At 36.9% G+C, this 14,859-nt stretch overlaps 2 protein-coding genes across 2 annotated transcripts in view; one reads left to right on the top strand and one right to left on the bottom strand.

Moving 5' to 3' along the window:
- The window catches only part of LOC131237364 (uncharacterized), a 130,410-nt gene that overhangs the window by 57,508 nt on the left and 58,043 nt on the right, over positions 1-14,859 (top strand). The window contains exon 4 of the mRNA XM_058235083.1: positions 2,871-2,992. Within this exon, the coding sequence (XP_058091066.1) occupies positions 2,871-2,992 (122 nt within the window). The remainder of the gene's footprint in view (positions 1-2,870; positions 2,993-14,859) is intronic.
- Positions 1-14,859, bottom strand: part of LOC131237365 (uncharacterized) — an 80,007-nt gene that overhangs the window by 22,358 nt on the left and 42,790 nt on the right. The window lies entirely within an intron of this gene.

Raw genomic sequence — 14,859 nt, 5'->3', positions numbered from 1 at the left:
GGATTCGTGAAGAAACTTCATGCCCATAGCATAGGCCCATATAAAATTTTAAAAAGGTTGGGGTCTAATGCTTATGTTGTCGATATCCTTGCTACCATGGGCATCAGTTCCACATTTAATGTGGAAGATCTAGTTCCCTTTCATGAGCCATTACCTCTATTTACTGGTTCTCCTGTTTCTTCCTAGACCTCTCCAATATATGGACCTTGGCCACAACCTGATCTTCCTGTACCCATCTTACCTTCTCTTCCACCTGCACCGAGAAGAGACGACATAGAGGAAATTTTGGACTCCGAGGCGGTTTCCACTCGCTTCGGGGGTTTCCAGAAATTCCTAGTCAAATGGAGGAACAAGCCCATTACAGATAACTCTTGGATCACAGAGGCAAAGCTGCAGCGCATTGACCTCGATTTGCTCGAGAGATACAGGAGTTCACTTTCACTAGTGGCAAATTCTTCTTACCCAGAGAGAATTAATGCAGACATCAGTGGTGCATCCTTTAGAGTGTACCGGAGGAGGAGGCGTCGTCGACAGAGTATCGGAGCGGAGGAGTTGATGTGGATGGTCGCTGGGTTCATCAGACCCATTTTCTAACGCTCTACGAGTGCAGGAGCGGCATGACCGCACCCTGACCATAGTTCCATGGGTCGGATTTCACACCCTACCACACGAGTGTTTTAATTTTAGGTGTTTTTGTTCTTTTCCTTATTTCAGGGGCTTTATTGCACTTTCTTTAATTTTTCGTTTTTTTTTTTCTGTTTTGTTTTGTTTTGTTTTGTTTTTTTTGTTTTTTTGTTTTGTTATTTTTCTTGTATTCTGGAGCTTTAATGTACTTTATTTTTTCTATAACTTATATATACGTTGTGAGAACCCTATTTTCATTATTATTGAATGAATAGAAATTCGTCTCTTTTCTTCCTCTTTATTCAAGAGATTAGGGTTTCAGGATTGGCTCTTGGGTGTTGAGGATTCCATCTCGATTTCAAGTTTCCTTCTTTCTAGATCGTCGAGGTGCAGGAAAAAGTAAAAGTCATCCTCTTTCTTTTCTTTTGACGACAAAAGGACCTGTACTTTCTTCTTCTCGAACCCTTCATTCTTCACCCCTTTCGTTCCTCTTTGGATATCCCCTTTCTAGTTTGAACGGAAAAAAGGGATGGTTAGTCAGTAGAATCAAATCCAAACTTGACTGTGGACTGACTTATGCAAGATCTAGGATGTCCTCATATCTATAGGTCCTCCCCTTTTACTGTTTATGCGATTTTATGCTAAGAGGCATGATCCTGATGGAATGACCTCATCTGTGTTTTGAAATTTACCTAATCCCTTTGACTGGAAACGGTTAGTTAATTGGTGTATTTATTTGAATATTTTTTAACCTGATTATACATGCATCTAGGATTGGGTCATCACGTCCCTGCAAACATCAAATATTTTTATTTGCACGTGGTTGTTAAAAACACTTGAGTGGACTTAGACAACCGGGGATAGTTTGTTCCATTTAATTTAATGGAGGTTATCTGTACCCTTAAAAAATTAGATGGATTTGTGAATCCAATTCTCGGATCACTTTTTATGACTTTTCATCTCCATTAGAACAAGTGAGAGGAATACTGCAAGGCTTGCACAAACATGGGCTTACCTATCATGATCGACGAACACTTCACATGTACTCTTCACACAATATGCACACCATTCTTGGAGAGAGCAACCAGCCGACATGTCCATCCTTCCAACCGACCATAGGGGATGATGATCATGAACAGGACATTTGGTGAGAGCGACCGGCCCACACACTTCAAATAACCACACAGAGATCATGATCACATAAACCTCATTCACCTTCTCACGTATGGGCCATCACAAAGGCCTGACACCAAAAAAAGAAGAGTGAAGAAACCCTAGGTTTCTTAAAGAAGTTTCAGCACAAGATTGATGAGAAAGTCCAAGAAAAGGAGGAGAGAGAATGTAGAGAAGAGTGGAAGATGGATTGAATCAAGAGAAAATTCGTTTTGATACCATGCAGTTTTATAGAAGTGAAGAGAGAGAGAGAGAGAGAGAGAGAGAGGTGTCCCCTGTCTCCCATTTATATTATTCAATAAAAAGTGCATGTGACAAAAATACCCTGAAGTAACAAAAGAAATAAAAACCCACTATGTCCTAAACCAGCATAACAATTAATTAACAAAGACAGGGACTAGGATCAAGGACTAGGTGGGCTGTCAGTGGTACAGCCCACATTTACATCTGTTAACATGCTCTTTTGGGAAAAATGGTTATGGAGGTTTGGGGAGGAGGATTATAGTATGTGGAGGTGTGATAGATTGCAAGTATTTTGTGGAGGTTGGTGGCTGGTTCATCCAGCGATCTTGACAGACAGGGCTTCCGTACTCTGCAAAACAGTGTTCATAGTGGGTTCCAATTTGGAACAAAATTGTTGTTTCATTCCAGGGTAGGCTCCCATATACGGTTTTGGAAGGACAGATGGTGTTTTACAAAAACTTTTCTTAAAGAAATTCCTTAATTATGAATTCTTTGAGGCAACCTAAAAGGCTGTATTCTTGCATTTGATTTCAGATGCTGAAATAGGATGCTTTGCTTGACATTTTCTGTTTTCTTTAATTTTCTAATTACCATTTTTTGCAGACTTGAAGACATAAAAAAGATGATATTACTAGGGGTTTGTTTGCAGGAATTATTTGACCTCGGATTTTTTTGGCGTATTGGTTGATTTTCAAGTGGCCTGAACTAATACTGTACTGCAATATATTCAAAGTTCCTTTTTCTCCAATAAATTCAACAATTATTTAGCTATGTATATCACTGTTCATTCACCCATGCAATATCTAATATGATGGTGATACTGTGTGCAGATATAACATTATTGCTGCTGGAGCTGGGAGGTTTCATACAGTGGTGGTAACTGAAGATGGGAACTCCTTGTCTTTTGGTGGGAATAAGTTTGGACAGTTGGGTACAGGTTCAGCAAAAAGTGGTAAGCGTAACTTGCAAAGGTCTGATCAATGTAGTATCATGAGGTTTCTTGTTTCTGCCATTCTGCATTAGATGAATCTTTTTTGGCGATTCATCTAGATAAAGCCATTGAGACATCATTGTTCATGTGAGCACACTAGGAACCATACTTGAGGCCACAGACAATGGTGGTCTAGTCTTGGTGCGGGATCCTCATAAGTGCTAATGCTAGTGGTCCCATTGGTTTGATGTAAAGGTCAAGATTGTGAGCATTTAGTGTGCTTAGTAAAATGGTTCTTTATTGTTGCACATGTGTGAATATATGAATGGGATTAATTATGAAAAGAACCATGAGGTAAATGCATTGTTCTCTATTGAATGAATGGAATTAATACAAAGATATTGTATATATATGCTTCTCAGGTTCACCTTGGAGGATTTTAGATATCTTCTAAAGTTTTCTAGAGAGATCTTGGAGATCTTATCAAGCATATGTCTAAAAGATTTTCATAGATTTCAAACATACCCTTGTAGCACATAGAAATTATAAAGAATGCACTTATAAGAATTACACCATATTTTGAATGACAACAAACAAATTATGGCGAAAGATGAAAAAATACAACTAAAAAATGGGGAAAAATGGAAGGAAAGGGGGGATAGCGAGCAATCATCCCCATCAATGACCCCACTCTCTCACTAATTAGAAGATAAGCCTAAGGGGTCATTTGGATGCCTGAAAAGTTTTTAAAGGCCTATTTGGTTGCTGGTAATTACCTGTAAACAACAGTAAAAGCATAATAATTGTAAGTTCAAGCTGTTTGGAAGAGAGGAAGTTTCACCTCGAAAACTGTGCAATACTCAACCGGTTTCAAACCTAAACTCTGTGGACCCCACTCATGATGTATGCGTTATATTCACGGCACCCATTCATTTTCTTCATATCATTTTAGGGTATGAGCTAAAAAATGGGGGCATATCCAACGCTCAAGTGGACCACACTAAAGAAAACAATGGTTCAACGGTGGGCATCATTATGACCACTGCGTACTGTGGTGTGGTCCACTTGAGCATTGAATCTACCCCATTTTTGAGCTCATGCCCTAAAATGATATGGCAGAATGAATGGATGACGTGGATAAAACACATACATCATGGTGAGGCACACATATTTTTGCCACACACAAATCGAGTTTTTTTGAGAAGCCATACCTGTCAACATCATTATGGCATGAAATATTAAATTAAATAATTATGACTTATTTACTCTAAATTCCCTTTAATTCCTACAAATCAAACATGCCCCAAGTAGTAATCCAATTACAGGTAATTGGATTATATGGGTCGTTTGGATGCGTGTATTTGCTTGTAATGGGATTACAGGCTGTAATCTGAAACATGGCAAAAGGGCATGTTTCAGATTACAGGTTATAGATCTATTTTTTGAGACATTTCAATGCAGGGAGAATTGCGGTGTGGCTTTGGTATTCCCACCCTTCCCTTCTTCCAACAGCCGGACCCATGGTTCAGTGAAACAGATCATCATGCATTTACGGCCTATTGTGTACGGCACCCACTGTACATGTGGGCGCACTGTATACTCTCTATGTGTATCGTCCATCTATGTTCAAGGGATTAACGGTCACGATCTAGAGCCCACTGTACATGTGGGGTCATCTATGTCCCGTTGTACACAACCATGTATCATGAATGGCCCGCTTTCTAATCCGTCTTTATACCTCTCTTTATATCATGTATGGCCTGTTGTACACATAGGTTGATCATGCATGTATGTCTAACTACACATGTATGGCCATTTACATGTGGCCAGCGTATGTGGGGGCCATTGTACATGTGGAACGTTGCTATACACGTCGCTAGTACACTACATACACATGTGAAGTAATAGTTAATTGTTTATATTCAATGGTTTCTCATCACAAAAAGGAAATTTGAATTAGTGGGCCCATTTCTATGGGCCACCAAATGATTGGTTTAGCATTAGGATCAACTATAGGTTTTATTGAGTTGGGCTTATCCCAATGATCTATCTTAAATGGAGACTTTATATGTCATTTGATGATTTTTAAAGGATTTACCACTCCAAGCTCTGTTGTGTGTGAATATCCAATTATAGACTGTAAACAATTTATAGGTCATCCAAACACAAACAACTATTTACATGTAAACATATTACAACTTAAAGCCAAAACATGATAGACAGTAAACACTTCTTGTAATCCGATTACCTGTAATCAGATTTCAACTTAAAAATTTCACAGGCATCCAAACGACCGCTAAATGAAAACAAGACTAGGAGGCTCCACATTCGAAGGAGTACTATTTGGAAACAGTAATTGGTCTCCCCTTTGAGATCTGGGAGAGCTGTTGTTCCTTCTAGGACCATGGGTTGAAGTCTCCTCTTTGAAACCTCAACTCTCCCTCTGTTGTCATCAAAAGTTCTGATATTCCTTTCCTTCTAGATCCCTCAAGGACCTCCAGGATGGGCTTGCTAAGTGCCCAAGACACCCCAAAAAGATTGATGTGATTCCAAATAGCCCTAGCAACTCCATAGTGAAGAAAAAAGATGGTTAACGGTCTCTTCCACCTCCTTGCATAAAATATGTGTATCGAATCTCAACCTCTCTTCTTAAGCTTATCAATTGTTAGGACTTTGTTTACCATCGCAATCTACATGAATGTTTGAACCTAGGGGGTAACTAAGCCATTGGACTTGGATCCTCATTCCTAGTTGGCAAAGCCCTCATGAATGAGTAGAAGAGGTCTTGCAAATTCTTTTACCATCCACCCAATTTTATCCGCATCTACCAGAACGATGCAAGCCTCATAAAGCCTCACAATGAGTTTGCGGAATGACCTAATTTGCCCATCGCTGAGGTTCCATCTTGGAAGCACGTTCTAGACAATGAATTCCTCATTGCACTTACATCAGTCCATAACTTTTTCTGCATTGTAGGCTGCGAATGAGAGCAGAGAAGGAAACGATTCTGTCAAGGAGATCTTGTCAAACCAAGAATCAAGCAAAACCTCACTCTGTCAACACTGCCCACGATAAACTGAGTTCCATTTTGAGAAGTCTTTCAAATCTTGTGAGAGAGTTCAGATGCTGTTGTTAATATTGCACCACTATTTCTTGATAGATGATGATCTTGAGGAAACTACTTAATACAATGATTGGCAAACTGCTAAGAAGAGGAAAGACACATGCCGTGAATCTGACTTGGATCAACATTCTCATAAACAAGATGGTGATAAACCTTGCCATATTTTGTGCGTGCATGAAAGGCCGGATTTTCCATCATATATGTAGTGCAAATACCATCACAACATAGAATAAAAGGGCCATTGGATGAAATATGAAGGTCCCAATAGAAACTGTAACCAAGGCAATTCAATAGCTGTGGATGCCATAGGTCGATATCAACTTCAACCCTACAAGTAAGGGGTCGGTTGGATGCATGGACAACTCACTTAAGACATTGATTTCCTTATTCAAAGAGCTAGAATTATGTTTGAATGCAACATTCACTTTAGACAAGCTTGTCCAAAAATTGAATATGGTGTGTAAAGGGGAAGGTTGCAATGCTATTGTCCTAGACAAGGTCGTTAAAGGGGATTCTATAAAACACTCCCTATTTTTATCCATCGCTCTTTTGCTTGCAAAGTTTGGAATCACTTCTTCAACAGGTTGCAAGTGGCTTGGTCTATGACGAATTCAATGAGAGAATTAATTTGGGCTTGGCACAGCGGAGGTGCTAACCCTAGGAGGACAATTTAGAGATTGCTCCTTATGGCGGTTTTTTGGGTCTTATGGGGAGCCCGTAACAAGCGTTGTTTTAACAACAAGGATGTGGGTATGGATGAAGTTATTTCTCAAGTGTTCTAAAGTGAAAAGTTTGGTGTATAGTTGGGCGGCTAGTGTAAAGGTTGCTACCAGTGGTACTCCTTTTTAATTTGTTGTGGGGGTTGTATTCTCTGTTTGCTTCGACGATGTTTCAATAAATTTTCGTTACCTCTAAAAAAAAATTATGGAATTTACATTTTGGTAGCTGTTTTTAAAATGCTTTCATTAAACTCCCTCATTAAGCAAGTTTCAATAAGCTACCTTTTGTTAAATTATTTCAGTATTTTTTTTAAGTGACAAAACTACCCCTCCAATGGCCTTTAAAAAAAAAGCTACCCCTCCAATGAGAATATCCATTCAATAAACAATGTTCATGAATTAGAGATTAGAATTGTTCAACTAATCTTATTTTGGAACTCCAGCTTAAATGCAACGAGTTCCACAATTTAGTCGGCTCTAATTTGAGGTGACATATGCAACACGTAAAATTTAATAGTGCTTGTGTATTAACCATCATACTCGAATAGAGTATCTAATACCTTCATATAAACATCCCTAATATCGTGCTCACTCCCTCTTCCAAATCTCTAATGCTCTGTATCTCTTTGGACATGCTATCGTTAAGGGTGATGTGGATGGACCTTTCATGAGATCCACCCTGTCGATCAGCTAAGTTGCGTCAAGTTCACCTTGGCTTCCAAAAATGATGATGATCTAGGACTCAAGTAGGCCGCACTATAGGAAATAATTGCATGGGCATGTACACCGTTGATTTTATGTGCAGCTCACCGTGGTGTTTATATGCTATGCAATCCAGTCATCTGATGTCCCTCACTAGGATGAAAAGATTACACAAATATTATGGTGTTCCAAAGCTCAAATGGGTTGTATTGTGTGAATTTAGTGGTTTTACATATAAATTTGCACTATTCTCTATGGGGTGGCCCACCAAGTGTTAATCATCCTAAGTTCTTCGATAGAAATGAAACATGTTGGGCACTTGATGGATGGGGTGGATCTCATGAATGTTCATATGTGTGGCGCTTGATTAGCAGTAGGCACTCCCATGTACCTACGTAATGTGACTTTCCTGTAAGCTTTGTGGGGTCTACCATGATTTCGTATAAAACCCGCTCCATCCATCAGTTTCACCAGATCATGTTAAGGCTAGTGTTTTAAATAGCGGTAGTGTGTTGCGTAGCATTCAATCCTCTGCAGTGTGTAGCATAAGCTACACTACTTATATTTTAAAAATTTAAAATAGCAAAAATATGATAGATAGTAAGAAAAAAGCAAAAAAATAATATTAAAATGCCTAAAGATGATTCATTTTTTCAAGTATAAGCATGACCAAACAAGTTATTAATTATCATTTATCAAAAGCCAATCCACATTTATAAACTAAATCAAATCATTATCACATCAACAACTTTCTTAGCAAACCACTTTAATTAATAATGTCTAATTAAGATCACAAGTCACAAGTATGAAAAGAAGTTAAAATCCCACAAGTTAAGAGTATTAAATACAAAATACTATTATCATTTATAAAAGAAAAGTAGCATACACTGCGTATGCTACAAGGGATTTACGCTATTTTCTAATGCTACGTAGCATCATAGCTATGCCATGTTACGGATGCTACCGCTACGCTATAGACACTATTCGAAATACAGGTTAAGACATGATTGCAAAAATGAGGTAGGTCTAAAACTCAATTGGGCCTCATAGAGCTTCCACCTATTGAGACCCCCTATAGGCGGGAGTCACATGAAATTTGCATTCTAACTACGAGAGCTATGTTGGCGTTTCCACATTGAAACTGCTTGTGTAACAATTCATAGTTATGTGCGGCGTGCTGATGTGGATGGAGGACTTCATGTAGATCCACCCTATCTATTAGGGTGCCCAGTGGCCGCCTTACGTTGTCGACGATGGCCAAAATTTGGGCTGATCTAGAGTTTAGGTGGGTTGCACCATGGGGAACAGTTGAGATGGGATATGCCATCATTAAAACTGTCCTTGTGTGTGGGATCCATTGTGGTGTATATATGCCATCCAATCCACTCATCTAACATGCCATACTACGATGAATGGATAATCAGAAAATTAAGACATTCAAAAGACTCACGTGCTCCACACCACATGAATTTATAGTTTTAAGCATGTTCTTACACAATTTCCTATGGTGTGTCACCTAAGTACTAGACTGGCAGCACACCTGGTCAATGGGGTAGATCATCATACACGGATATGCGTGAACATGAATTAGGAGCGATTGCAGGTTTCTTTTTTCTTTTTTAATGAGGTCTAGGTCCTGTCGGATTGTAAGTTACAATAAAGTTAATGAATAACTTCCGATCTTTCATGTGTCTAAGACATCCAATCTGTCCAATAGGTTTGTTGCATAATTAGGATCACCTTGTGGAAGCTAAAATTTGCCATATCCACTCATCAAGTGGGCCACACTTGTATCTTGCTATTTATTAGAAGTTACAAATTGTTTTTATGGTGTGGCCCACTTGACGACTTGATAGGGTTGATTTTCACTAGATGATCGTCATAGGGGGACCAACCTATTGGAAGGTGGATTAGATATGCACTTAGTAAGTTGGATGTCATCCACTGGGTGGAACATACCTTGATCTAACTAGTCCACCTCATTATTTCACTGAGTTTAAAAGTCTCTTTTCTATCATGGCGAGGTTCATGGGAGGCTTTTAGTTGATAAAGCCTAGGAATTGCTAGTTCATCCAATGTTGTCAAATGGCATAAGCGATCCTGTGCGATTGCATAAGCAATAACACATTTTTTTTTTTCAAAAACAAAAAAAATAGAAAAGGGAAAAATGGAAAAAAAATTGTAAAAGAATCTATAAAATTTAGAAAAAATTATGTAATTAGTAGAAGTGATTCAAATTGTTTTTTGTTATATATATATATATATACCTATTTCATTATCATTTGTGTAATTAGTACGTAACTTATATGAGTGAAGGTACACACTTGTATGAAGACATCTGCTAATTCACTAACAAGTAACAAATAACAACTCATTAAAAATATAGAAATTTTATTGATAAATGATAACTTGATTAGTTACTTCCCTTGATGTATAAATGGTACAAAGTACAAACAACAAACTAAGTAACAATCTAACATAGTGAAAAAAGAAAAAAAAACTACCACTTACAATTAAAATTTACAGTTTACACCTACTAGTTTTTACTTACAACTAATGTCACTATATATATTGATCCCTCTTCCATTGTGACATATCACGACCACCATCGATGTCATCATTATCGTCGGAGTCATCTCTTTCTCCAATGTATATTTCATCTTTTACTGTTTTTTTTAATTTTTTATTTATTTATTTTTATTTATTTATTTATTTTTAAATCACGGTTCGCACAAGTTGCTCATCCATGTCCAATGGTTGATTATCTTCTTCTTGTATCTCTTTAATTTCATTCTTATCTTCTTTGCCTTGAATGCAGCTAGACCTCGTCCTACTGCCTGTCCTTCTTCTCTGCCTTTGACTTGAAGAACCTTCTCTAGGTGCCAATTCAAATGCAACATCTTCGACTTGGGCCCATGTTAGGTCCTCGCATGCAAACACGTGATCATCTGTATCTACAAGCTACTCACTATCCGTCTCTAAATCATCTAGGCAGATAGGATCATAAAAACCATGCTTTTATCACCTAAACTAAAATCATTCTTGCAGTTTTTTATTGTACTGGACGAAGACCAAGTCATTAAGTTCCCTTTGTTTAATGGAGATCACATGGGGCACCCCATCTCTTACCTGTAATATTTAAGATGGGCCTTTAATCACGCTCTTTATGGTTGAAGTAGTCCATGATTTTGTTTCTAATCCTCTCCATTGCATTGTAGATGTATCCCATGGGTGACTTCTCATCATTGTCCACCAATCACAACACACTTATTAAGGGCTTCAACAATTTTAGTGCCATTAGCAGTAGTGTCCAAAATGACTTTGAGAGGATGGTTTGTTGGGCTAACCTTTCTTTGGTCTTCTTTGACCAAGATCCATTATTCCAATCGGTCGATATTACAAAGGTTCTAAGCTTAGATTTCTTTGAATATAACCTTTGTAGTGTTAAGAAGGCTTTTGTAAATCGGGTGACGACTGGATGAAACAAATTGCACTCAACATGCCCATGAGCTCTTATGGGTGTTGTGGTCTAGATCGCCTTGTCGATGTAGGTGTGGTAACATACAATTAACAATGTCCTCCTTGCATAACTGTAGTGTCATGCTTTTTTCGAATATGCATATTTGTATATTTCATGATTTTATTTCGGATATCTGGAGTAGCTTTTGGACATGCTTTTCTTGCATTTGATCGCAAGATATGTGCAAGGTGTTTCTTGTGTTGGCCACTGCCACCAAAATTTACAAACCGTCATAGATCACATACTATAGATGACCTGGGTCTAATAATATAAATGTATTAGAAGCTTCAAATGCGAGAGAGAGAGAGAGAGAGAGAGAGAGAGAGAGAGAGAGAGAGAGCAAGCCAAGCCACAAGCACAATCCTTGATCTTGATTCTACACTTGACTCGAATTCCTTGACCCTTAGTCTTTGCCTTCTTCAAGAAGACCAAGAGTGAGAGAGACTATGAGAGTAGAAGCACAACTTTTGCCTTAAAAGTAATTAGAGTGAGGAGAGAAAAGCATTTAGAATAATGCAAATAGGGGGGGGGGGGGGGGGATGTGTTGGTTTTGCCTTTTGATGGTCAATATCTGCCAAATTGGATGACTTTGAAATGTGCGTTCCTGACTGATCTTCTGTTGAATGTTTGCTTCGAGATTTCTCTCTTTAGAGCCTTTATCCGATTCTTAATGTTAAGATATTGTTTGGAATCATCAAGGGAGTTATGTCATCTTTTTCTCTCATCGATGTGGTGGTCTCCAATATTGAAGCGAAAGTTTTGGCCCTAAAAGATGGTAAAAAATGCTGTAGGGACTAGGGATGCCATACTTTCAAACCTTTTAATGGAATTAGACTCTTCTTGGAGCACTTGGTTGCTCGTCAGGGAATTGTCCCATGGCGAATTTATTACATACGAAGATCTATTGGAGGTTTAATGGAGGATCTTAACATGGATTCATGGAAAAATGTCATATGCAATATTTTAAATATCGACGTTATCGGCCGATATATCCCACGATATATCTTTTATCCCAACTGTGCGATACAAAACACATAGGTAGTGCCGATATATCCACATGTTCGATCCTGTGAGCATTTTCAATTTCCGATCCTTTTTTGGTTTAAATCAGTATCAAATGGTTATAAATCCATTGTTTTTTCATGTTTTGCATGAAAAATTATGGAGTTGGAGCTTTATTTTGATATCCATTGGTTCTTCATTTTCTCCATGTTTTTTTTTCTTTCTAAAATTTCCTTCAACTAGCTGTCAATTGAGACTAATTTTGAAATATTTAGGAGTATTTGATGAAATGATCATCACATACACTTTAATTTCGAAATTTGAGCATAGGTGGTTCGATTTGGGGAAAATTCAAAATTTCCTCACTTTCTCCCAAATTGGTTGCAATGCTGCACTCCAAAAATGAAATCGAGCATGTATGAGGGCTGATCTATATATTTGTCCTTACCAATTTTTGAAAAATAAAAATAAAAATTTTAATTAAAAATTAATATATATATATATATATATATATATATATATATATATATATATATATATATATATATATATATATATATATATATTGAAATTTCCCTTTAACCAATTGTCAATTGACACTAATTTTAAAGTATTTAGGAGGTTTGATGAAATAATCATCACATGCAGTCTAAATGTTATGCATGCAATTTGAATATAGTTGCATTAGTTTAGTCAGACAACACATAGCTTAGGACCTTATACAAAGGAAACCTATTATGTGCACTTCTTTTTTTGAGATGTTATGATTTAAAAGTGTGTATTAAGGTCTTTTTTTTTTTTAACAATCCTTTGATTTTAGTTTAAAAATTCAACCATTTTCTCGATTTTTCCCATGTTTCCTGAAAAGTGCGATAAATTACCTGATACAAATGATACATCCCGTGCGATAACCGAAATGTATCTATATCCCAAGGATGCGATACGTAACATGATACCAATATTTTGGCCGATATATCCCACGATATGTCTTGTATCCCACTTGTGCAATACGAGACGCACAGGAAGTGCTGATATATCCCACACGTTCGATCTAGTGTGCATTTTCAATTTTTGATCCCTTTTTTTAGTTGAAATTATGTTAAGTTTGTGTCAAATGGTTTCAAATCCATTGATTCTTCATGTTTTGCATGAAAACTCATGGAGTTGGAGCCTTAATTTCGATATCCATTGGTTCTTCATTTTCTCTGTGTTTTTTTTTTTCGAATTTTTCTTCAACCAGTTGTCAATTGAGACTAATTTCGAAGTATTTAGGAGTGTTTGATGAAATGATCATTGCATACACTCTAAGTGTTATGCAATCAATTTGAATATAGTTGCATTAGTTCACTCAGACAACATATAACTTAGAACCCTGTACAAAGGAAACCTATTATGTGTGCTTATTTTTTGAGATATTATGATTTAAAAGTGTGTATTAAGGTCTTTTTTAAACAATCCCTAAAGTTTTAATGAAAAATTCAACCATTTTCTTAATGTTTCCCCAAATTTCCCAAAAAGTGCGATAAATTACCCGATACAAATGATATATCCCGTGCGATAATCAATATGTATCTGTATCCCAAGGATGAGATACGTAACGTGATACCAATATTTCGAACACTGGTTGTTACCATTGTTTTTGTAATCATTATCACATTGTAATTCGTAAAGGGGTCTGAATTGTATCGTATCGTAAATCGTTAGATTTTTTTAGATTTTTATAAAACATGCCATAAAAAATATAAAATTTTTATATAAACAAAATATTAAAAAAACACATCAATCGTCCATTTTGTCATGAATATGCAAAACGCAAAAAAAATTTAGTCTAAAATTGTGATAAACTGTATACTAGATGTACGACGTATTATTGATTCATTGTCAATGTGTTGTATCATCATGTCATAATCAAGTTAAAAAAATAACCCTTTTCCCATCCCATGTACATTCAAGTTTTCTATATGATTAAGAAAATAACATTTCCCCTTTCCCATTTGCATGTATAATGTATTCCCTATTCACTTCTTTCTATAAGTCAAAGGAAATAAAAAGTCCAAACAAATATATTCTTTGTCGGCTACACCATCCTCATCATCAATGAGGTCAACATTATCAACATCATCTTCATTTGCAGAATTTGATTTCAAAATAAATTCATCTTCCTCCTCATCTACCACTTTTGCTTTTCCCTTCGCTTTACCTCGAATAACAAGTTTTCTAAGACCTACAAAATAGTTTTTGCAAACTTCATTATAATCTAAGACTATTAATTAATAGTTATAAAACTACAAAACAAAACAATTAGAACACGAGTCAGACCACGTCACCCATCCGGTGTTGATGTGGATCCGCCTACACCTTGCACATCCTCCTATCCTTTGGTAAAGCATTCATCTATGTCCATCCAGGTGGTTTCTGTAGGAAGTGCAGGATCCACTTTCCTCATGATCCATTCATCATTAGATTTCTTATCTGATAAGCATAAAGGATCAAACCCTTGGTCCTTTTCTCTCTTTGCATGATGGACTTCGAGTTGGAGATTATATTTTATGTAGACGAGTGTGTTCAATATTTTATTGCTCGAGTCTTTTTCTCTTCCTTGAATGCATCTGCAAGCCAATGAACGTAATAATATAAGGCTATTGGTCACTACATGGTGAATTCAAAAGTTGTTTAATGAATTCAATAATGTCTCACTCTCACCTGCTTAAAAGTGCTCCAGTTGCGCTATCAACCAGTAGCACTACATGTCAAACTTAAAATATGAATAGCTAACTTTTGCAATTCTGGACACTTGTCTCCGTAACTCTCCCATCGTAAA

The sequence above is a fragment of the Magnolia sinica genome, chromosome 2, assembly GCF_029962835.1.
Source record: "Magnolia sinica isolate HGM2019 chromosome 2, MsV1, whole genome shotgun sequence".
Lineage (NCBI taxonomy): Eukaryota > Viridiplantae > Streptophyta > Magnoliopsida > Magnoliales > Magnoliaceae > Magnolia > Magnolia sinica.
Note: the sequence above shows the minus strand (reverse complement) of the source record. Positions and strands in the feature narration are given on the sequence as shown.